The sequence below is a fragment of the Mercenaria mercenaria genome, chromosome 11 (genome assembly GCF_021730395.1).
Source record: "Mercenaria mercenaria strain notata chromosome 11, MADL_Memer_1, whole genome shotgun sequence".
In the NCBI taxonomy this organism is placed as follows: domain Eukaryota; kingdom Metazoa; phylum Mollusca; class Bivalvia; order Venerida; family Veneridae; genus Mercenaria; species Mercenaria mercenaria.
In genome coordinates this window covers 18,028,466-18,054,648 of record NC_069371.1, presented here as the reverse complement: position 1 = coordinate 18,054,648, position 26,183 = coordinate 18,028,466, and the positions used below count along the sequence as shown (strand labels likewise).

At 32.9% G+C, this 26,183-nt stretch overlaps 1 protein-coding gene across 2 annotated transcripts in view; it reads right to left on the bottom strand.

Annotated features, from left to right (window-relative positions):
* Positions 1-8,658: 8,658 nt before the first annotated feature.
* Positions 8,659-26,183, bottom strand: part of LOC123530781 (calcitonin gene-related peptide type 1 receptor-like) — a 265,533-nt gene continuing 248,008 nt past the window's right edge. For both annotated transcript variants that reach the window (XM_053518667.1, XM_053518668.1), the window contains 9 exons: positions 25,369-25,460; positions 18,790-18,943; positions 18,265-18,415; positions 15,567-15,627; positions 14,665-14,731; positions 12,340-12,422; positions 11,749-11,884; positions 10,639-10,680; positions 8,659-9,868 (listed from right to left, as the gene is read on the bottom strand). In XM_053518667.1, the coding sequence (XP_053374642.1) occupies positions 9,656-9,868; positions 10,639-10,680; positions 11,749-11,884; positions 12,340-12,422; positions 14,665-14,731; positions 15,567-15,627; positions 18,265-18,415; positions 18,790-18,943; positions 25,369-25,460 (999 nt within the window). In that variant the 3' untranslated portion in view covers positions 8,659-9,655. The remainder of the gene's footprint in view (positions 9,869-10,638; positions 10,681-11,748; positions 11,885-12,339; positions 12,423-14,664; positions 14,732-15,566; positions 15,628-18,264; positions 18,416-18,789; positions 18,944-25,368; positions 25,461-26,183) is intronic.

The following is a 26,183-nucleotide window of genomic DNA, read 5'->3' as shown; positions in this document are numbered from 1 at the left end:
AAAATACAAAATGGCGGATTTATCAAATTTCTAGACACATATTTGAACTATATCTACTTACTTCTGTAAAATAATTTCTCTATTTTTTCCAGCTATAATGAAAAAAAAAATGGCATGTTTTACATATTACATTCAAGAAACATATGAAATTAATCTATTTCAAGGGCTATTTGCTAGAAAAAGAATTCAGCAGCGTGTAAGTGACGTCATAAACACACAAAATGGCTGCCTCCATGATCAGCAATTTTCTGAAATTTCAAACTGCCATTTCTTTTTCAATAGTGGTCCGATTTTAATATTTTTTTCAGCGTTATGAAAGGCTTGATAATGTCTTTCACATTCTTATTGTCAGGCTTATTGTTAGGCTTGTCCTTCAAACAATTTTCACAGCTTAAAATACCTACAGCAGTAACCCTCGTCTGACATTTTTATATGGAAAAATCGTTCTGCATGCTGCTATTATTATTATGGATATTGTTGAAATGTAAATAAAAAGCCGAAGCTAAATAGATCAGTGTCAACGCTTTTGAATTTCACATTTAGATATATAGGTCACGGGCTTCGTCTCAATGGTAACACCAATTTAATTCAAGAAATCACAATTTTCTACTGAAATTTGAACAATTTTAGAGCTAAGTTTTAATATATAAGTAACAAATTATCAAGGGAAACTGAAAAATAGGTATTACAAATCAAACTGCCCAATTTTGGCCGTATTAAGTAACCTTTTACCCAGCTTTATTCCAAATAACGTTGGTTACCATCATCTATTTTCTTACATTCCGCATAACATTTCAATATAACTACATAAAAGAAGCAAAATATTGATTATTATTGAGAGCGAAAGATACATAAAAAAATTTCAGCAAATAATGGTTGTTTAGAAATAGTTTAAACAAAGAAAATGCACAGAATTACGTACTTTCAAAATAGAAGCTGTTAATTTTGCGCGGTAACTGAAACGTAACGCCATTACGGCAATAACGTCATCTTAAAGCAACAATGTTTTGAAGCGTTTCTGCGGCAATTTATTCATTATTTCTGCATTATGAAACCATTAAGCATCAGATCGGAGACAGGTTCATGATTTGTTTTCTGAAGAATAGATATACAAACACATTTAGTTTGTCGTATACGTCGTCGTAAATCGTCATGTTAGCTTCCGTTTGGGCATGCGCTCATACAAATATTAAAGTAACCCACCTCATTAAGGGGTATCATTAATAGATGAATCAAAGTAAATGGTATTAATTAACGTTTCTTCGTCATTAACATAGACTGTTCATTGCAAGGATTTGTATTTTTCGCCATGCCCTGTTATTCATATTACTCAATTTCATATGTGACTGCTGTTTATTAGATATCCCACGGCTAAACAGGTTTTTCATCATGCTTGAAAATAATTATATTTGTGTGTAAAACAATACCAACGCAAGAAATGATATTCATGTCACGTTTATTGCATGACGCATTGCTTCTGTTTGGTGCATTAAATTGAATTGATATTGTTTTACCTCGTTAAGTTATAATGCGAAATGAGATAAAAACTCATTGGTGAAGCATGACTGTGCAAAAAGCTGTAAAACGCGCTTTTATTTAGGCTTTCCTTAAATGAAAATTGATGAGAACATTATTAAACCGTTTGACAGGAATCAACTGTTCTCCCATTTACGTTTTGCCGTACACTTACAACTTGAATTAAAACATTTAAGAATGTGTATAATGCAAGTCTTCCATTTAAGAAATAATGTTTAGCAAAACCGCGTTTTAACGTTATTTTAAAATACACGAAAGAGGCTATACGTTAATGGAATAATTTCACGGGGGTGTAGCAAGAGTGAATTATGTTGGCGACGTATAACCGATTTTGAGTGTATCAAGTTAAGTAGAACACGAGTTTGCCATACATTATTTCGATTCTAATACGCCCTTAATCTTAAACAGAAGATAAAATGTGTTAGCGCTCTCTCTTGGTCGCAACAAAAACATTGACGTCATAGCCCGTTACCGTGATGTCATTTTAGCGTAAGCGTGCTTAACAGAAACACTTCTTAAATTATTACAGTCTTTGAAGATTGCAAACTTACTAGAGTAAAGAAGATCTATCATATAGTGTTAGTAAATGATATGTGTATTCAAATTAAGATAGAAGTTTGCTACCATGATCAAATATTCATAGAAAATGACATTTTGTGTGACAAATTTGATATATCACTTTCAAACAAATATAGGAAACAACATTTTCAAATTCATTCCTTGTGGAAACAGAATACATAAATGATACCTCCATAATATCTTTTGAAGGACCGTTAATTATTAATAGGCATGAAAGATATATTTTGTTTCTACAGCGATGCATGATATCTGAAGTGAAAATCATAAGAGGACGTCAAGTTGGTTAAAGCTTCATGGTACATTGAGATAAATGTCCTGTAGGTAATATTTTGATTCCAATCTCTATTAAACCGAACAATGGTTCCAGAGTTGAAATTAGACCGATCTGATATTAAAGCAATCTAATTTTTAAATAGAGGTATGGTAAAATTACATTCTTTCACTGTTAATTGGACTAATTAACAGTCTAAAATATAAATGTGTTTGAAAATAATACGTCATCATTTGTAAATCAATAAAGTTCATCTAACGGTGACGGTAAGTTTCAATGTTAAGTTAAAACTATGAATTTTGGATTTACTTATGTTTAATATCCATTTATAAAGATCTTCAAAGTTTTTGTTCCAAGTAATTTTATTTTGATTCCATTTAAAACGAATTCAACGCACAGCGACCAGTGAGTGAAATTCATATTTGTTTATTTCACATTGTGTCCAAAAATAAGTTAAAAAAATTTCCCTAGACAAATTGACGACGACATCATGGCGTGATCACGCGGCGCTAAGTCACACATGCCATAATTGGCTGCTATTTTTGCGTGTATTACATAACTGTCATTGCATTCCCTGTTCTGACTTAATATTGATGTACAGCTTGCGTAAGTAGTAGGAATTTTATGATGAATGAATTAGGAGACATCGGACAGATTCATCCAATGTCTTTTATGTATACATATAAGGTTTTACATAATGATAGGCATAGTGTACTGTAAATTCAATGGAGAAAACATTGTCATTTTGAATGTATTACTTTCAACATTGAAGTATATCACTATTTTAGTCAATGTTGTATGCATTATGCAGGAGGGATGGTCGAGATTTATACACGGAAAACTAGTTCTATCGGCATAAACTGAATGTAACTATTACTCTATAGTGTTGATAATCGTATGACATTTGATGATGATAATAACAATAACGAAATTTGTACAAACATTGGGAAACAGAGGCGGGGCAGCATCCTATTTTACTGTGCGACGTCATGTTTTGTTTCTCATTTTTGTACCAGAGCAAGATTAACATATGTTATTTCTGTGACCGCCATACCTTTGCATGACGACGGTGTTTTCCAAACTGACGAAAGGTGCTTCATTTCTGGATCGTTTTGCAAATTTCAAGCACCAAAGACTCTTCTAGTAGTATATTCAGTTTTCTTTTCTTCAGTATTCGGAGTACAGTTTTGCTAAAAATTTTCCATTTAGAATTATTTTTTCTAACGGATTAACAGGAATCCATGTGCGTTTTTTCTTCTTGCGGATCATGCCCAATAAGTAAATAGCGGTTGTATTTTCCTCTTAAAATCTACTATACAATTTATAAATACTTATTCAACGCTTTTTCAATATACGCTTTAATAATGATATTTACAATTTTTGTTTAACTTTTTGACATTTAATAACGTAGCGCTGCGCTACCTCCATATCCGGTGAACACTGCATGACGAGAAAAATTACGCAGCACCGTATGGCTTACCTCGTGGACATAAGCCTGTATTATCTCAAGAGAAGTGCATAAGTTTACTCTGAATACCTATGGGTATATTATCACATGCAACTTTGACTTGGCAACCATGCAATCCATATGCCTTACATTACAAAAGCTTTAGAAAAAAATGTACTGAACCTCAATACTTGTAAAGCATTTTCCGATCGCCCCTTCGACATATATAAATTGTTATAAAACAAGGATATACGTGTTGTGTATCTATTACATCTCGATATAATAGAAACAAATCAATCACATTATTCGCAAAGATTTTCGCTCATTTTCTCGAGCAGAGCAGCTGGTTTATCTAAAACATTCATAAACCAGCATTATCTCACAATCACAATAGATCATGTCAAGAGAAAAAAAATCTAAAACACACAAATTCATTTACTATCTCGCATTAAAAGTCATGTAAAAATAAAAACATATACAAGTTTGCAGCGCGAAAATATTTTAACCAAAACAACTGTGTTTCCTTCAAAACATTTTGTATCAACAAATTATCCTAACAATTCAGGGAAAAAAGTTTCTTTGTTTGTAAAAGGCTGTTAAACGTCATTGTTATCTATTCAAATAAACCGAACCGTGTATGGAACCAGACTGAATGATTTACTTTACCCGATAGGTTTGGACTCAAAGTCCTTGAGTTTGAGAATCTCGGAGACTGTTCAATATTGACAAATCGTGAAGCAAGATTATTGTCGTATAAATATCACGTTTTGAATGTGTATGCAAGACTGGTAACTTGAGAAATATAATGTCGCTAGAGGCGTTAGTAATAACCTCTTACATAATAAAAATTCTTGTGATATTTATTATATAATACTGAAAAATATTTGTACGGTAGACGTCAAATTAAAAATAAAAGAGAACATTGTATAACATTCCATGAGATATACAGTAAAACGATTAAACCCGATTATCTTTTTAAAGGTATTGGACTCCTAATAATAATGTTTAAAAAATAGCATTTGCTTGGTATATTCATTCAGTTGACCATGTTTCGCACTGTGTTGCAAATTTTAAATAACTTTTACCGTTACGTTTTTTGTAAATTTTGTATAATTTATGGTATTTCGTCAAGCTCAAGTAGAGACAAATTTCAATGTGATGGCCACTATCTAAAACGTTTGCAGAAAATTCCTTACAACATTAATTTTGATAAAAGAAACATCAAATTATTGTTAAACAATTATAAAACACAAAATAAAACTGTAAATATCATTTTTTTTCTAGGGTGCCTCAAGTAAACAGGTTTTATGAGACAGAATTCTAACTCTAACATTGAAAACTTAAGGTCGAATCCTGTGGATCTGTTTTGAATTTTGCTCACTTTATTAAAAAATAACCTTGGGCAGAAGTAAAACCTACCTGCATTTCTTCCACAATATGTAATCTAAAGAATGAAGGCAAAATAGAGAACTTTTACCGCATGTAACTCAGTATTTTTAAAGATGTCTAACTCTACCCCTCCCCTCCCCTCCTGAGGTAAATTCACTTTGGACAGCAAGAAATCGCTTATAAAATGAAAATTTTCCACTTTTGTACAAAATATCCATAATAAGTCTTGAAAGAAATAAAAACCTACTAGAAAAAAAAGGAAAATATGGGGAAAATTTTTTTTGTCCCAGTGGGGCTTGAACCTACGCCCCCTGAAAATTGCAGTCAAAGTAAGTTTATGGTAGGAATTGAATACTCTTCAAAAAGGAGGTACTCTGTTACGGGTCCAATACCTTAACTTGTGTGCTATTCAATGACATGACATGGCTAGCAGCAACAGTTTCTAATTGAAAACCTTATATCTATCTTTAGGCGTATGTGTTATTTTCAGTGTGATGTTATATGTCTAATATTAAGAATTTCCAACAGCTGCTGAATATAACATTCACATGGGGAAGAGCAAGGGGTATAATAATACAAAAAGTGTGAACATAAAATACCATTTCGTTTGATGTCGTTGCTCTTTAACTGTATTTAAGATATATAGGAGAGATGACAAATAAAACAACCTTGTTGTTCGGTGTGTTGACTGTATCTTATTAGTGTCATTTCAGTTCAAAGTAAATGCATTCTTATTTTTATTCTGATTCTTTAAATGCCACCAACTTAAGTTTAATATGAATTTAACAGAACGGCATGATTTTTCCATGTCTACAACTATGTTTAGACTGTTTCTTCTCTTGAATTGATTTTAATACCAACACACCTTAATAACCAGGCCGAAATTGCAACACGTATTTAGCTGTTTACAAGAAAATACAGATTTGCAAGTACAAAAATGTATCGATATGACTTTTGTTAGAGCACTTACACGATTTTTATATTTCGATAAGTCGATTGTCTGAATATAGATGTGCAAGCAAACGTATGAGGATGCATAACGGTATGTTACAATTTACAGGTAATATGATTGCATTCCTTTCCAGACGCTTATATGGTGTTACAGCCAATACTATTAATATTATTTATTTATGTGCCATGTATTTTGCGGTATACAGCTGTGCCATATCTTAGGGTAGATCTACACGTTTGATTAAACGGAAGTGAAGGCTTAACGTTATTTATACGGATAATGTAGAATAATATCTGGACACCGCGGATACGAACCTCTTTTTATGAATTAACGGCAACACATGAACGGCAACGTAACTACCTTTCTAAAGATAAAATGTCATACCAATGAGTTTGACACGCCAAATAATTCCAGATAGTAGAATAATTCTTTATAGTCGTTATAAGGACAGCATCAAGTTGCCTGGAATTTATTATACAGTTATTGACTTATGTTGAGGTCAATATGTGTTTTTACGGACCTGTAAAAACACATATTGACCTCAACATAAGTCTATATTTGTTATATTATATGCCCTTCTCAAATGCACTCTTTGACTGGCCCATATTTCTACATATAAGAAAAAGTGATATCACAAGAGTCATTATCACTTTTGCGGATCAATACCGCTTTTTGCGGACCAGCGCGTGCATCCCTTTCGACTAATCAAATGAGCGCATTTGAGAAGGGTATTTAATATTATACAGTTATTGACTTATGTTGAGGCCAATATGTGTTTTTACAGGTCCGTAAAACACAATTTGACTGAAACATAAGTCTGTAATTGTCATATTATATGCCTTCTCAAATGCAGTCATTTGACTGGCCCATATTTCATACATATAAGAAAAGGTGATATCACAGGAGTCATTTTTACTTTTGCAAGTTAGTATCGTTTGTTGGCGGATCCACGCGTGCACTCATTTCGACCAATCGGATAAGCGCATTTGAGAAGGGTATATAATATTCAATTATATTAAATAGAAAATACGTTTGCAATATAATAAAAAATCTCGTATTTCTTCTCATTGAAATTGTGATTCGTGAAGTAATATTATGAGATGTTTATTCAGACTATTCATTTGCAATGATAATGACCTACGCTCCCTGTGTACTTTTAATACGTTTTACAAAACTACATGTAGTAACTTAGAAACCTTTAGTTTGTGAAATTGTGAATAATGATATATGTGCGATATATTTTATTAATCAACTTCAAATATCAAATACCGTTTCTCCTATATTTATAGGCTAAGTGTTGTATGTCTAACGTACAATGGAATTCGAGAAGTGTGACTTATTTTCTCCAATTAATTTAAAGAAATGATTTGCTTTGGTATGTTAATAAAAGAGAGATAAACTTCGTCCCTTCTTCGTAGTGTTTGAAAAGGAGCACGATCTAACACCAGCATCAAATAAAAACGAAACAATTATGAAACATGAATAAAGCTTAACTAGCCAGAATAAAATCGCCACAATACACGACAATGTGCATGGTTTGAGCGGATTCTCTGTTAAATTAAATGCACGTGTTAACAGTTTCGACATACGATATTTTCTGAAATATATACAGAGAGAATGAGTATGAGAAAATATATGTTCAAACAGTGTCAAAAGTTGATTATATACCCGAGAGGTTTCGGACTTTCATAAAAAAAACCTTTTACAAGGGTAGCGTAAATCAAAACAATAATGCAGAGCAAGATAGCAAGTTAGTATTTATATATCGAAACATATATAAGCGGAAATTTCCCATTAATGTTTATTTATGCTACCCTTGAAAAAGCATTTTAACCTTTAGCCTGCTACCTGCAAATGATTCTGCTTTGCGACCAGTGCAGATCTTGGTCTGCCATGTTCGCTATTCTATCAGAATATTTTCAGATACACCTCTTTAACAATTGGTACTGCCAAAACTGAATGATAGATCAACTCATTTTAGAAATTAGCAGGGTAAATGTTAAAAACTGAAAGCGCTCGGGATTTTAATTAAACTTTTGACACTGTTTGAACATATATTTCCTCATACTATATAATTTTATTTTTATGTTTTGTTTTGTATCCTTCTGGGATAAAGTGTGTTTGAAAGACATTTCGTTGAGGTATTTTCTTATTTTTTCAGTCATGTATATATTGTGAATGGCTGTGTATCATATCCATACAATATGAAACGTTTTCTTGAGGATTTCATCAAGTGTATTTTAACTGCTATATCAATCATTTTACCTACGTTTTTTTGTAATGACCTCTCTCCTGACTTCCTCAGGTTCAGTTTTAATTATAAAGTTCAAGGGTTCTGCTTTTACCATTATTATCTTAGTTTCAAGTTTGCTAAAACACAAATCTCTATTTTCAATAATAATGATAATATTTCTGATAAAAGCAATTATTACATAGAATACGTGGTGTATTTTTGGAAAGACAAAGTAGAAATATAAAATAACAAACAGATATATCAAATTTATTCAGAGGTTTTGAAACGTAAACAATTATGAAGAAAATGAAAACCTATTCTAAAACATTTAAGCAATTTTAAATGGTAAACCTTAATCCATGGCTATATTGATATCTCATATCTTCAGCTAATCGTTAAATATCATACAAATACAGTAACACCATTACTACTTTGTTCGCAGAATGTCATATCTACTTTTATCTAGGGGCCTCCTTGGCGGCTGACTTCGAATCACTTGTTCCTCACCGCTGTATGTTCGAAACCACGCTTGGCGTGTCCAGTTCTTTCAAGTGAAAAAGCTACCCAGATTGGCGGTTCTATCCAGTTCTCCATCCATGCCTGAAATAATGCCCGCCAGTGCATGTGGGTTCTACCTCCATCATAAAAGATATAAATTCATTACATGACCTATATCGTGTCGATGTGACATTAAAACAACAAAACCATGCAAACTAATCGGACCTCTTTTCATTTTGTGTTAATATTTACAAGGAAGCGAAATACAAAATTTACACAAAAACAATTTACACTATTATACAAGAACAATTACAAATTACATCTAAACACATCGATGAAATAATTCGACACGAAGCACAGGACGATATTTGAGAGATATGTTAAAAAAATAGTCATTTAGTTACACATTTATTTCCATCAACACACCAATTCCGGGTTTTCCAACATTCTTTAAATCATAACATTATTAAAAGTCGCAGTTAATGAATCTGTTTTGTCGCAATACAAAGCACAATGGCCAAGAACATTAATTTGGTTACTTTAGAATACTGCTCGATAGTGATAAGATTATGGGAGATGCTGACAAATCGATTTCCTATTAAACCCAAGGATTTCTAAAGTCCGCGCACCACGCGACACGTTCTATTATCGGAACGGAGCTGATTCCAGTATTTTCCTGTTTTTTGGTCGTGAATATCCAAACTAGTACACAACAGATCAACTTTTTTTTCAAAAGTTTTGTAAATTTATTCACAACGGTTGAGATTCCTTTGAAACTGGTGTTGAAGCAATCTGACCATCACTTATACAAGGCTCTAAACTGTTTCTCCTCGAATGAACATTTTCTGTTCTTTGCGTTAATGAGTTGTTGAAATGAAGACTTAGGGTTGCGTTCAGTCTTTTTGAACTGGACAACCCTTGCCAATGGAAACGTCGCCAAGATCTCATAATTTGTGATGCAACCTAATTCAGAAAACAGAAAAAATGAATTTATGTAAGGATAAGATTATGAAGAATGAACGGACATTTAACACACGCTTTATTTTTATCTAAAACATTTGCATGGAAAAGACAATAATGGATTTCACGAAAAAAAAAAATGAAACACATTCTGATACAACTATTTTGATTGTCTCGAGTATGTAATAGTTATTTAGTATTTAGAAAATACTGCTGACAATATTGACGATTTACTAAAATTGTACAGATTCTATTTTATACTTAAACGGCGCCATTACTATTCTACGCTTAAGTGCTTGCATCGGTACAGAACATTTCCAAATCAATGATATGCGCCAGACAAATCATAATGTTTTATTCAGAGTGAAAGTGATAAAAGTTGTTTATTTTAATATACCATTTGTAACGACACATGTGAACCGCAAAACTCTACGAAGGCAGATATTATCTTTCCTTCAGGATAAAACTTAATGAAATTAATCTCTTCAGAAGTTATATCATCACTCTGTGTGACAATGCCTCGGCCCAGGGCCTTTATCAAGTCAGAAGTATTGCAAAATATGTAATCTAATTATTGTGCATGTGACCTGATAAAGGCCCTGCTCGACGTTTTGTCACAGAAATTTACTATCTTTTTTTTAAGAACAAGCCCTATATATATTCGCTATATATACTGTGATTTCTTCAGAGTAACAGCCGCTCCATAGTAAACACAGTTTAATCTTCAAACCTGTTTTGTTCTAGGGAGGTAACACTCTATGTTTTTCACATACCTCTCCGTTGAAAAAGCAAAATATCAGAGCCACAATAAGTCCCTGAAAAAAGTTAGGAGAGAATTCGTTTTCAAGATAATCAAATTTTTTGTTCCGCCTAAAAAACATTTGGAACGAATGCAGATTAAAAAGGTTTGTAAAATTTATTCGTGATAGTCTGAAGACATATCAAGTTATAAAGAATATTCCGTTGCAATTCTAGTCACTGTGAACACTTTAGTTGTAGTCTTCCTATTTCCGTGTATATAGAGGATATTTGTTTGTTTTAGTGACGATCGAAATATATTTCACCGATTGAACACTATAATGTAATATTTTCACGAGTGGCACAGCCACTAGTGGAAATGTAAATTATGGTGTTCACGAGTGAAATATATTTCGATCTTACACTGAAACAAACAAATTTTCTATTTATTTTATGCATTTTTAAAAGTTTGTAAAATTTATTCGTGATAGTCTGAAGACATATCAAGTTATAAAGAATATTCCGTTGCAATTCTAGTCACTGTGAACACTTGAGTTGTAGTCTTCCTATTTCCGTGTATATAGAGGATATTTGTGTTTTAGTGTACGATCGAAATGTAAATTATGGTGTTCACGAGTGAAATATATTTCGATCTTACACTGAAACAAACAAATTTTCTATCTATTTTATGCATTTTTAATGGTTTTAACCAAATTATATTCAGTTTGCCCGCGCAACGTCACGTGCATCGCACCATAACGTGATAATGTCGTGACGTCAGGATGTCTTTGTAGAAGAACTATAAATAGTTCTATTATGTTTTCTGATTTCTTTGACATTTTATTATGATAAAATGCAAATATTTATGATCATTTTAGTATTTTTATACATCTTTATCTTTACTGATGAATATTTTTCAAGGAATTTCCTATCATTTATAATTCATATCATTTCGCATTCAAATGTAGTTCCGTACCTGTGAAAAATAAAAATGATATTTTCACTGTTTGAAACAGTGAAAATATCAATTTTATTTCACTGATAAATTTCAGTCTTTCTCAGAAGAGTATAAAATAAAATGTCATAAACAACTGCATGCATCTAACAATTAATAATAATTCAACAGAAGCTACCTAGTCATTTACCTGTGAATTTATAACAATTTCTGAAAATCTCTCATAGTGAACTGCTTCTTGCGAAACAAGAGCCTGTCTATATATAGTAACAGCCAGTTGAACACCGAATAGTGGTATCAGAACAAAAGTTGCTTTCAAGGCACGACTGAAATGGAAGTGTGTATTTCCACTTAAACACGTCATTAATGCAGTATATACATGTTAATTAGCTGTATTCATCAAAATTTATATCCCAGGTTGCTGTTGGACACGTATATGCGTTTCCACACCATCCCCTAATTGATTGAAAAAATATTTTTTTTTAAAATTTTACTGAGTTTTACCATCGTCAAAGTGAGATAACTATAGTCTGATGATTGGTTCTCAAATTGTTAATTTGCATGTTTTCGCGACTTTGCATAAAGTAAACTATCGAAATTACGTTACACCAAATGAAGTTCCCCCCCCCTCCCCTACAAACTGACGTATTCAACAAAGAAAAACAAATATTATGAAATAACAAAATAAAATAAAGTGTCCGATTTGTATTGTTTTCTGTAACAGGGTATGAATTTAAACATTCATTACCTGGCACCGGAGAAAAAGCCGAGAAATACTTACCGGAAATGACTTGGTTCGTTTGGATGTGCTTGAAGCTGTGTAAGCAAAATGCGAAGAATACTACACAAGAAAAATACGTTGACCTGTAACAGAAAATCGAAAAATAAAAGGTTAGAGCAGAATCCCTGGAGACAATGATTACAACAAATACAGCCAAAGCCAGAAACAGCAAAGTTTGCCAATCACAAACCTGAGCAAAAGTACAATAGTACAACACTATATTAACATATTGCTTTGATCAACCGCGATTCCAACGAGATGAAAGACAAAGTTGCATTTTAAAAAAACTTCACATGTTATTGTACACTTGTTGTGCGTATGACTGTGAAAGGTTTCAAACCTTTTCTGTGCGAGATATTTTCATACATGTATAATCATGCACTCTTGCGATCGAATTATTTTTACAAGTTTTAAGTGGAAAATCTGCATTTCTTTAGATTGATAGTGTAAAGCAATGATGTAAAATAATATGTAAATGTCCCAGCTATCGAAATATACATGTTTATGATTTTACGATATTAAAAGAGGTTTTTAAAAAACACTGGCAAATCATTATACAGGTTTTTTTGAAACCTCTGGCAAAATGTTAACAAAATATTATTCTAGGGATGCAGTTTCATTTTCTATGAAATTATTTCAAAATGTCTGTGTGATTATTCTAGTAATAATGCTAGGTCATGGAATGAATCTCCAACATTTTTCGTGTTACTAATTGGAATAATGTTAGCATGTTTATTGTATCTGACAGATTCAGAATTGGCATAATGGTGTTGTTTCCATAAAAGCCATGTTGTTAATCACAAATATTAAGGGGCATTACATGATCAATATCTGAAAGCTTTTTCAGCATATGATCCCTGATATCGGACACTCACGCCATCTTTATTTGTTATTAAATCAACTTCTTTAGCATATGTCAGTTTTGTAAAGTATTCAATACGTCATTATGACCTAATAGGGAAACATTAGTTGACAACTAAAGTAATGGAGAAGTGGATTTGTTACCTAAAGTGAGCAGTTTTAACGCTATTTTGATGGCATGTTTAAGAAAATAACGCGAATATGGATGATGCATTTCTTTCTGATTTTACGGGTATAATTATTGATGCTCAGAAAAAGAAAAATGTGTTGAAACGAAGCCTACCACTGTTCATTAGTATGTGACCCGGAAGTGTATATGTGTGACTGAACATGCCTATCGCCTCTTACCTATGTTCCAAATTATATTATAAAATTTATACATTTAAAAATGGACAATTCCTACTGATTACCATAGAAAACATGCACACTTTAACCAACATTTTTTAAATCTTAAATGGCTGCTTCTGAAAATAGTATCTAAAAGAACTAAAACAGAATTAAAGCATTATATTTCTGGTTTTATTTTTGATAGATAAATGGAGATTGGGCAAAAACGATTTTGTGATCTTTAGTAACAGCAGACTTAACTTTACCTAAGCAACCTTACCACAAACAAAATTTGTTGTAAGAAATGAAGTTTTATCTAAAAAAAATTTCTTGTCAAGATTTATTGAGCGTAAATGATTGTTTTATTTTTCATAACACAGACATTCGCCTTCATCCATATGGTCCAAATAATATTCCAAATTAGGTATTCATACAAATTCGATGCGCACGAAGATTGAGGACAAGATATCATTCCAAACTGAAGTTATTGCCAGAAACTGTATGTATTTCTATTTACATGCAAGAGTTGATATTTACGCACTGCAATCCTCTTTACTGCAACCTACAACTACCTGTATTCCAAGTTTGAAGTCTTTTTATTGCTCTTGAGTTATGCTCTGGACATGCAAGTACATCGATGAGAGAAAAAGGGGGACAACTAATAAAATTACTGATGTAACTGCTATGACACACAGTGTTTGATACAATCTATCTGTTTTCCAAGTCTGAAATACATTCCTTGTACAGTTTTAGTTTTTATGCTCAAGGCAAGAAAAGACGACACAGACAGATGGGCAGACGGATTGGCAAAAAAACAACAGACAAGCGAACGGTTAATATATAATATTCTCCATTCAGGGACAGAAAATGAAACACATGAAATGATACTGTGATATAAATGGCGGAAATTATAAAAATATACCATTTTAAAAACAGTAGATTAATGTCAGCTTTTTACATACCACTTCTCTTTAGAGATGCACTGACTTGTTTTATGTCGCAATACGTGTTAAGTTCTCAATAACTAGTTTATCAGTTCAGTTTGCACGTTTGAAACGCATATTTTCAGATATAAACAATTTCATTTTTACAAAATTTCATATAAGTATGAAATGTATGCCACTTTAAAATTTATACCATAAGGCATGCCAGGTTTGGCGCGTATATAATCCATTCTTTGTCTCCAAGACCAATGGCCCAGCAGCTGCAAACAGATTAATAATACTTATATCAGCATGTCTGGCAAAAATCAAAATCTATCCAAACAGTACTCGGTACCTTTTAATCGCCGAAACCATATTTCATGTAATGTTCCTTACTTGAAGCTTCCGTGGTCGTCTCGGGTCATAGGGCCAAGTTTTACTATGATAGAATTCCTTTCTGTGGTAGAGCCAAGATGCCCCTCCTAGCATTATTGCAGGCACAGACGGATACCCAGGTACAACCACCGACTTTCCGCTAGCCTTTGTAATCAAATTCCAGTTAAGCTGGTGCTAAGAGGCATAAAGGGTGTTACACATTCAATTACCCTTCTCGTGAACATGCGCAATCAAAGCGAGTTTACTTTGTATTTCAGTCATGTAACGGCGGGCAGTTAACCTAACCAGTGTTCCTAGATTCTGTACCAGTACACACCTGTTTTCCGCAGGTAACTGCCAACTTCCCCACATGAATCAGAGGTGAAGGACTAATGATTTTAGACACAATATCGTTTATCAAATAGTCACGGAGAACTTACGCCCCGCCCGAGGATCGAACTCACGACCCCGCGATCCGTAGACCAACGCTCTACCTACTGAGCTAAGCGGGCGGACTCAGACTATTTGCAACCGACATTGAGATGAAATGATAAAGTTTTAATGTACCAAAGTTTAATCGTTTCAGGTCTGTTTCGTTAGTGAAAGTGTTTTATTCAGCTCCTCAGGCGTATTTGCCTTATTATAAAACTGCCATGATACTAAATATTATATTACCATGATTATTTCAACAGTTATCTATTATATTAATATATGGGTATCAAATTTAAAGATGCCTGCTACCTTTTGTTAGCTGTTGCTATCCTGATGACTGCGTATGTGCCACAATATATAAAGGGAATCCCTGAAATATAATGTATTCTTCATAAATGAAACTGTGCTAAAATAACGTTTATCATATTTTTTACACACTCATGAAACGGCAATGATGTGCCTAAGGTGGTTATTGTTACGAATAAACACGAGCCACAACATAAGAAAACCAGCATAGCGCGTTTGCAACCAACATGGACGTAGACCAGCCTGCGCATCTGTGCAGTCTTGTCAGGATCCATGCTGTTCGCTAACGGTTTCTCTAATTGCAATAGGCTTTGAAAGCGAAGAGCATGGATCCTGACCAGACTGCGCGGATGCATGCTAGTCGCAAATGCACTATGTTGGTTTTCTCATGGTGCGGCTCATATATTGACAAGAGTGCGACGTCAGAGTTTATGACGGCCAATAACCACTGACGGTATGCCATTTCCATTTAATAATATTTTGGAACGTCGGGCGGCGTACCAATAATCGGTTTTTATGCTAGCTTCAGGTAATTGTCATTGGTTACAGGAGCCTGCTCTGGCGGTTTTGCTACTATCATTAGCATGGTATGTGATAATTACGTACGGATAGAGTGTTTTCAATAGTTTGCATTCAGTGGAACTGTAGTAGCTTTTATTATTTTGTTTTTTAAGTATGTAAGAATAGCAAAGAGAAAAATCCCTTACAGATTTGTGGTTATTATTATCTTACCTTGATCATTTCATACTTCTTTTTTGTAAAAGCAGTAGTTTTCTAAAGCAAGGGGGAAGGGGGGGGGGGGGGGGGGGGGGGGGGGGGGCAGGGGTGGAAAAAAATAAACGACAGAAAAAAATGCCTCACTATCGAATATTTGTCTGACCTTTCAATATGATAAGTATATCAATGCAAGCTCACTTTTACGTTGACGTCATGCAATGTACAAGATTTTGCTAACTTGTCTAACATATAGAAGGTCAGGATAACACCAGAAAATTGATAGAAAACATATTTTTTAAATTTTACTGAGTTTTACCACCGTCAAAGTGAGATAACTATAGTCTGATGATTGGTTCTCAAATTGTCAATTTGCATGTTTTCGCGACTTTGCATAAAGTAAACTACCGAAATTACGTTACACCAAATGAAGTTTTTTCCCCCTACAAACTGACGTATTCAACAAAAAAACCCAAATATTATGAAATAATAAAATAAAATAAAGTGTCCGATTTGTATTGTTTTTCTGTAATAGGGTATGAATTTAAACATTCATTACCTGGCACCGGAGAAAAAGCCGAGAAATATTTTCCGATTTTCACGAAGTATTAATATAATACATCGGAACTTCGGAATCTTATATAATCCTGCATGTACTAAATAATGAACAAAGAAAAACTGGTCAGTCGGAATACGGCCTACTATCTAAATTAAAATCCGCGAAAGCGTTTATAAACAATGCAAGAAAAATATAGAAGAAGGTATTTTGTTAAATTGATGTTATGTGCTTTTACTATGACGCTGTTTATTGCTAGATCAGAACAGTAAATTATATTTATTCTAAATTATTTCTTTATGGGATAAAAATCCCATACTAAAGGGAACAAAGAGGGATTTTTAGTTCTAAATTAACTGTAATGCAAAATAAATAAAACATCGTATTAAGACTGAATGATTAACTTTAGAAAAATTCCAGACGTTTGGACAGTTCAAAAACATTTTTTGCTCATTCTGCCGCCATCTCAAGCGCTGTTGATGATTGAGTTTTCAAGAAAACGCTATATTACATGCGAATAAGACAATAGTTATTAGGCAATGTTACTACGTTATCATGTACGTCACAATGTTTGGTATCTCCCTAGAATAGCATACAATGTTGGCTACATGTATTAGAAGAAAAATGTTATCTCTTTGCATCAGGTTAAAATCTGAAGATAATGATTTCAATAAGTGTGTCAGCGCTTAACCGTGGTATGTTTATGAATCGTAAGGGTTTTATCTCTATATTTCATTAGTTTGTTTCGAATTTCGTCTGGAATATATCGAAAAATAGTTATTGACTGGTTGAATAGGAAAGTAGAGAGGTACTTGAATAGCTAAGAGGAAAATGTAAGAATACCAAATTTTACTGTTCTAGGTTAAGAGGCAGACTAGAGTACTAATTGTCAGAAATGGTCTATCGATCATTTTTCAAGTGTATATCCCCTTAAATTTTTTTTTATTTAGAATAGACAATTTCATTCATTCAGGGTACAGAAAAGTTCATATTTTCACAAAGAACAAATGCTTCGACCACAAAAATATTACAACCAATAAAGATAATATTGATAATTGTTATTTGAAAGGTATTTGTTATTTTGTGGTCGAGACCAGTGCTGTATTCTATTTTTTTTTGTGAAATGCGATGAAACCGGTGATAATATCCAAAATGGCCTTTCAGTAAGAAATTATCCGTCGTAGTTTTTATACAAAAGCTCAAAACATTTTATCAGCATATTCAGTAAATAAAAGATCAGTAGCTGTGATGAAAAGTGAAAAATAACAAAAATTTCTAATGCCGATTTCACAACCTCGTGGTCTTAAGCGGTTTCGTAAGAACACACACGCCCAAACTTGATTTTGTCATTTTAATATTATGCTCAGTTGTATAATGGTTTTTGCGGTACATGTCAAATTATACATGATATCTCATAAAAAGTTTACTTACCCCAGCCTGCTAAATAGAGAAACAGGAGCCGCTTTGGAGGAGAAAAAGCGTTGGATATCAATCTGTAGAGGTAAAATCCCTCACAAAACATCCAAGAGTAATTTGTACTTGCAAAATAGAGCTTCAAAAACGACAACAATTTACAGCTTGCCTGAAATATTAATTAAATGTCAGTCTGGACAAATATACAACATGTATTATGATGTGTTAATAGTCTAAAAATGGAAATAATTGAATCATAATTGGCTGCTCATCATGTGCAACAAATATACATGTAACATGGAATGTATAACACAAAACATTAATAACATTTTAAAAATTCCAAAAGAGAGGTGTTGCCTCGTACATATGGTCGAGATGTGTTCGAGCTCTGCTAACATTACATGTAAAATGACAGTTTTGAAGCGAATATTGGCACACCTAATAATGATGTTTTGTTTTAAATATATACGGGCTTAAGCGCTCTTAAATTGCATTACACTGCACGGCAATTAAAAATAAGATAACACTAGAATATTACAGTACCGTATTTCTATTCATTAATGTGTCCATCACTTGCACATTGGTAATCTTGTCATAGGTCACCAACAGGTTCCACATAATGCCGAGTGTATTACTCATAATAAATGATATGAAAAAGTTGATATGTATTCGTATTCTGTGCTGTCGTCTTAGATTTCTGTAAAACGTCAACAAATAACATGTAAAATACTTAACCGAAAAATTGTTAACTTATGGTACATAGTGTACTTATAAGAGTATTTTTCAGTTACTGTGAAGTACCAAATTAGAATTTAAATTACAAATAAGGTTTTGCAAAGAGTAATTAAAATGACCAACAACATCAACCAACCGCATGGTTTTTGTAAGTATTTAGTACAAATTTTCACATCTTTTGTATTTCCACAAGGTATAGTAATAGAACAATTTTCACACAAGCAGCTTTCAGTAAGGATTTCGTTGCAACCAATGTTAGGAAATTTTACTGTCATCAAATAAAAGATAAATTTCCAACATATATTTTGCAAGCCTTAGGGCAGACAAGTCCACACTAAATGTAATTATAACTGTCATTTGAGTTAAAGAATCACGTGTTCAGTCTTATTCGACTTTTAGTGTGATATACTTTGACTGAACATAGTTACTTTTTAGTACATTTACAATAGACATAAGCATTACGCTTGCACATATAGTTCTTTCTAGCAGAGTTTCCTATTATCTCCACTGTGTATTAAATGAGGGTAGACGCGTCTTGTCTAAACTGAGTCAATTGAAGCTCACCACAACTATATTTTCAATGAAATAGAACGCTTCAACATACTTCCAGAGAGTGCTTGTATCATATACGATGGATTGCTTCTTTCTAATAATTCAATGAAACTATTGTGTTGCTTTAATCTGTTCACACAGTCATTAATTATGCCCTCTTTTGTAGAACAGCACATTTTTCAGTTGAAATATGTCCTTTGGTATCAAATTAAAACATGCATTTATGTGTTATTTGCCCAGAAACTCTCTGATGCTTGCACATAGCACTTTTATGCGAAAAAGTTGTAACTTATGTGCATATATCACTTTGATGAATAAATCATTTTACATGTGAAGAGCAGGGGTAAAGTACTATTTTTTCACAAAAAGTCCAAATCGACCAAAACTGCATACACCACCTTGATGCAGTAGTTCCAAAACCATTTGTTAGAGTGTGCAAATTAAAATTATTAAAGGGGCTTATACGGACTATTTGAGTTTTACCATTATATGTCACAAGAAAATTTCAACGCGCGCAGGAGAGTGGAAGCCCACCAAAGGATGTCTAGAGAAAACAACGGCTAACTTAAACATTCATAATGTCAGGATCAAGAAGCATGTCACGTGATGACACATGTTGCAGTTATGTGTAATGGCGAGAGGTTGTGGGAAATTTTGAAACCCTGTAAGTTTAATACCATGTATTTTAATTAAGATATTATATTAAATAAACAAGACTGTTATGTGTGTTCATAACAAACTCACAAGTTTAGAAGAATTTCGAAACCAGAAACACAACCACGACAATTACGGGAGTTTTTGTGAGTTTCACCGATGTCAGAAAATGTTTGAAAACATATCAATAAAATTTTGCATTCATCTTTCATATACATCATTTCCGTTACAATGTTATTTTCGTCTATTTACTTGAAAAAAGATCAGAAATATTATACTTCTACTACACATTATTCTTAAGAGGTCAAATGATTGTAATAGAAACAATTTGTCTTTTCAAAATATATTAGTTTCATTTAAATTCATGATCAAAATCAATTTAGATGGACTTGTTTTTATCGTTAAATTATGACCCATGTAAGTAGTAGATTTAAAGCCGCCAGGAGTAATGCGGATTTTTTCGGCGACGCCGTCTAAATTCGTTTTCGTTACCTATGCCACGTGACTTCAGTTTGCAAATCAAACTACTTGATAACGCATTATAGATAATTTATCAAAATGGAAGATTTATGTTACACTCTGCCTGATTGGACGAGAGTGTCAGTTTCTTCACTCTGTTGATTGTGCTACGCTGAGCGTTTATCCTAAACGACGCTGTTCACAGTTTTAAAGCTAACTTTGGCTCAGTATATTTAGCAAGAATATTAATATATCTCAAAATGATAAGTAAGTTTAATAAATATGATAAAAACCTGTTCAAATACCAACATATATCAAATTAAAGAAAGAGCTGAATACGGTCTGCGTATCACATGAAAAAGGGTGTGATAAGAGTCTTTTATGTAGAGAAGTGCTTTTTAAAAGATTTTCCTTGCTACAATTGTCGTCTGTATATGAAAAGGTTTCTTGCTTTTGTGACTTATTCAGATTGCATATTAAAATGAGTACTTGTTTGCTTTGATATATTTGTTATAAATTATTTAACTGATTTATTATATATGAATATTTTTCTTTAGTATGGTATGCAAATATTGAACTCAGTTGAAATCTGTTTTATTATATATATGCTATATAATGACTGAATCTCATTACACTGAAATGAACGTACGCTGCATACAGTTTATCTATGTGATACGACTACGGTCAAACTTTTGCTTATGAAACAGAGATATTGAAATAATTACAATTGTATGTTTTGCTTGACCTTCACTTTTTTATAGGTGTGACGTCAATGTCGAAAGATTCATGAATAGCGAATATGCTATTTGTTAAAGCGGGATCAGTTGGCCTATTATAGAAATAAATAAAAATAATAAATAAAAAATCCTTTAATTGATTTTTTCTCATGTATTCTAATCAAACTTGATTTGTAGCATCTTTATTAGGCCCGCAGCCAACTTTGTTCAGCTGGGACATTTGACCCCTTTTAGGGGCTGCTAGAGCTAAAACTAGAAATGCCTTTATACAGCGTCTCATGAACAGCTTGGTGGATCTTTGTCATACTTGGTCTGGAGCATCATTATAAGGTCCTCTTCCAAATTTATTTATATAGGAAATTGGGCCCTATTAGGGACCACTATAGCTAAAAGTAGATATGCCTTTCTTCTCATTAACCACTAAAATGTAATGGATTTTTATCAAACTCGATGTGTAACAATATCGTAAGGTCTCCTGCTATTTTGTTACAAATGGGGATAGGGACCAATTTAGCTAAAAATATAAACACGTTTAATGACCTCTTCTCATGAACCGCTTCATGAATCTTCATCAAACTACTGCTGTAATTATTCGTCTAAGGATAAATGAAAAAAATTGCAACCCTACGAAACCTTTGCGAAAAATTAAAAGAGAACCATTTAAATTGTTAAAGTGCGGTGTTTAGTTTTGCAATTTGAAAAATGTTAGATGAAAGATGAATGTTGGATGAAAAATTCATAAACTTCTTTCCTTATTACAATTCGCCGACCATCATTTTTAAAGATATTTCTTGTTTTCGATTATTGTGGCCCGTGTTACTTTAATATCAGTTGTAGTCATATACACTACTCAAAATACATGCAGCTAATTAAAGCGAGCAAACGAGCAAAAATTTGACATTAGAGCGTACATTGTACGTTGTTCTTTAGACATACCTACTAGATAGATACTGAGTGAACTGCATACTTTATGGGAAGTCTGCAGTATCGGAGAAAACTGTTTACAGATGGGGACGTAAATTTAAAAATGGTCAGGTAGTCTTTATGAACAAAGCTCGTCCTGGCCGCCCTAAACAGCAGTGACGTCAACGAACATTGCTATTGTAAGACGCCATGTGATTGGTGTCCCAGATAGGATCTTTTCTAGGCGTGTCAACGATGAGAACTAATGAGATTCTCCCCAAGCACTTAGGTTAAATAAAGGTTTGTGCCTTGCATGTAAAGTTCTCAAATTTAGGTTATCGCATAATGTCACAGCTTCTAACAGGAGATGAGACCTGGAGATACTTTTATGAGCCCATGCGTCACGTTGGCATCAGACAGTGACTGTGAAAAGATGCCCTAAAACAAGCAATAGCTTGAATACGTGTCAAAAATGTACTTTGTATTTCATCTTCACGAGCTGAAGGGGTTCTGTTGTAAAAATTCCTACACCGTCAGGAAAGTCAGTCACTGGAAAGTTTTATAGAGACAAAGTGACCTGTTCCTCTTATTAAGGCTGAAAAAGATGCTGGCTCGGCGCAAGACATTATGGAATAAAGCGCTGTATTTTTAAATTACTTATGACCATACGAAGGGGAGATTACTCTAAAGCGTTCATCTCTTGGATTTCTCGACTGCGAACGTGTTTGGAAGTCAAGGGCGAATACTTGAAGCGATCAACTAAATTTGAAGTCACTACTCAGACCATGTACCATATTCTTTCTAATTATAAATGGGGTTATATGTGTCCGTCCTGAAAAAATAATCACGTTAGATCGTCATTTGGAAAGAGAGAAGTGAGAATCTAAGAGATATTGTGAGGAGATTTTATGTAAGCCGAACACTTCACCTAAGGGATGCTTTCATTGCCTTTGTTTTGTAACACTGTCAGAAGCTAAACGGCAAATTAAAATGGAATCAATTTAGTAAAGGCATCATGCATTTTGTGCAGTATCATTTTTTTTGTAAAAATTCCTTCGTTATGCCATGATTAATCGTTTTCTAATCCCGGAAGTCACACCAATTGACACCACAAATTACAAAATGCATTTCTTTCTGCCTAACTGAATCAACAGATTTAATGTCAGTGGCTATTTTATTTAAAAACGATCATATGGCTTCTACCAACGACAATGTAATGGAATTTCAACCAATCCCTTAGTATTAAGAAGTAATATCCAGAAACAAAAACCAGTTCATTAGATCTAAAAGGAATATATTCAAAGCACATGAGATTCCAAATTTCCTTTTAGATCATTCATTTGAAGCTGGTTTAAATCAAAATTTAGGTGAAAAAATTCTTCTCGTTATGTAAAAAAACAACAACAAGAGATTATCGCCTTATTTTGTATATATTTTGATACATTAATGCAGTATAAAGACACTAGAATGAAAATTATCTGAAATTCTAACAAGATCTACATTTATTGCTATATAGAAATATAGCAAATAGCCTACATATGATTCTTCGATAAAATATAAGGGTTTGTTATCTACGATTACACCTACGATTTTAACCTAAATTTGTACTTCTGATTCATTATATACGAATCATTCCAGTGCCAAAACGGCAGTAAACCGTATTCTAAAAAATCAAAAATCTGATAAAATGTTGTACGGACTAATATGCGTGACCATAAAAACATTCTGATCTTTACAAAATAGAGATAGACCCTAAAATTTTCAAAAATAGAAAAACATCGAATAAGTTTAGAAAGTGGTTTCTAAGTCCTTGAAATATTCAAAAATAAAATTTATGATAGTTATGTATATATATATAATAGAAGTTTTCATATTTAATTAAAATTTGTGAACTCTTGCCTTAGGCCAGTACTTACAGCCAGATATATATAAGTATATTAGTTTACTTCCCTTGCAATTGAACATTTAAGTAGAAAATGAAAACGGTTTTAGACACAATATTATAACTTTTTGCAGAATGGAGACATTTAGGATATATTCATATGTGTTTAATGTACCCGTTAAAAACTGCTTTTAAATTATCTGTTTATGTCAGCTTACTTATGGTACAAAATTTACCTGCTTGTATCAAAATGTCACAATACAACAGGTTTTGTAATACAGGACAGGTAGGATAAGTAAATGTACAATTATATTGATTGTTATATACAATTCTTATACGAACAAATTTGCTCAGTTTTAATTTAGCTGTGACGTTATAAAAATATCACATAAATGTATAACAAAATGATGATGTGTTAAAATTGTTACATTGGGTCAAAAAACAATATCAGTGAATTTTGTTTAGTAACGTGATAATTCTCTTCATGAGTAGTTTGCAAGCTATTAGATAACAAGTCTTAGTTCCGTGAACTAGAAACAAATATCGAAAAGTTCCGTATCAGTGCAACGCTTTCCAACCATGGGGGTAAATTGCATATGGCCCGAATAACGTATTGTACTGAAAATGTTATTTGCAGAGTTAGATTCGAAATAATAAGGTTTCCGTTATTCTATCAGCTGATAAAATATGAGCAGTTGTTCAAACTCGAATTGTAAAATCACCTGCGTTACGCACTTTAATCATAACGTATCTGGACTCGTGTCAATATTCTATTAATTAACAGAATATTTATTTTTAGAACATGTTTATTTTTTCTTAAATATCATTTCAAAGATACTTGCCTGAACTTTAGCCCTGTATACTAATTTCAGGTACCTCTCGTTTGTACAACCTATACCCCAAAATGTTCGTAATTAGCCATTTCCCTTCATTCCCCATTAGGTTTAATAATTTGCGGTTTACACTTAATCTATCACATATATTTGACATTGATATTTTGATTATTTAAGTAAGAACCAAAAGGGACTTAAACAACCATAAGAGAAAACCATGACTGATTTAAAAATATAAAAATATTGAAAAAAAAATAGTATCATGAAACATTGACTGACTCATATGTAATAACATAATATTATCGGACGGGAAGGAAGACTATGAAAGCAAATATCGTAAATAAGAAGCAAAGGTCACGTGACTTACTTATACTTGAAGAAGATGATGAGCGATGGAACCAGTAGAAGTAAACTTGCAACCTGACAGCCTACACTGATAAATATAGTGACCCGTATATCCTGTAAAGAACATATAATTAATGTATTCTAATTATGTAAATATATTGAAAATGCAGTAAGGCTGATCAGCTAATTATATGTGTTTAAGAATAGTTTGACTGACGATGTCATTATAATTCATCTTTTGTTCCAAGTCTTTTTTCTTTCATAGTATTGATGAGAAATTTAAATTACTTTGTTACATACTTAGTATCCTATAGGTTACACACCACAGCGACATGGAAATCCTCTTTCCATTGGTTGATAGCAAATACTTTCTACCTATTTCAAGCTAGCCGATAATTTTTGAAAAACTTAAGGGCTAAAGAACGATTAATAACTCTATCGGTTGAGACTTTATTGTCACAAAACATTGCTTATAACAAATGAAACTTACCGTTCAAGCTTATTATGATATCATTGATGAGTGACACCTTATAAAAGCATTTATGGACAGGAACACGTGATGGCTTTTCCTTTATGTATGCCAATGAAAGTTGTCTTTCAAACAACACGAAATACTTACGTGGTAAATTTAATACAGTTAATTGAAACGAGCACATTTATGATTGCAGTGTAGCGTGTGTGTGCTGGTAATTATCGTGTGTCTGTTGAATAATTTTATGCAGCTCTATTACAAATAGTCATCGAACATAAACATGAAATGTCCTGAAATGAACGTCTCACGTATGACAATTGCGCACATCCATAGTAGTTTGACATGCAATGAATGACTCCTTTATA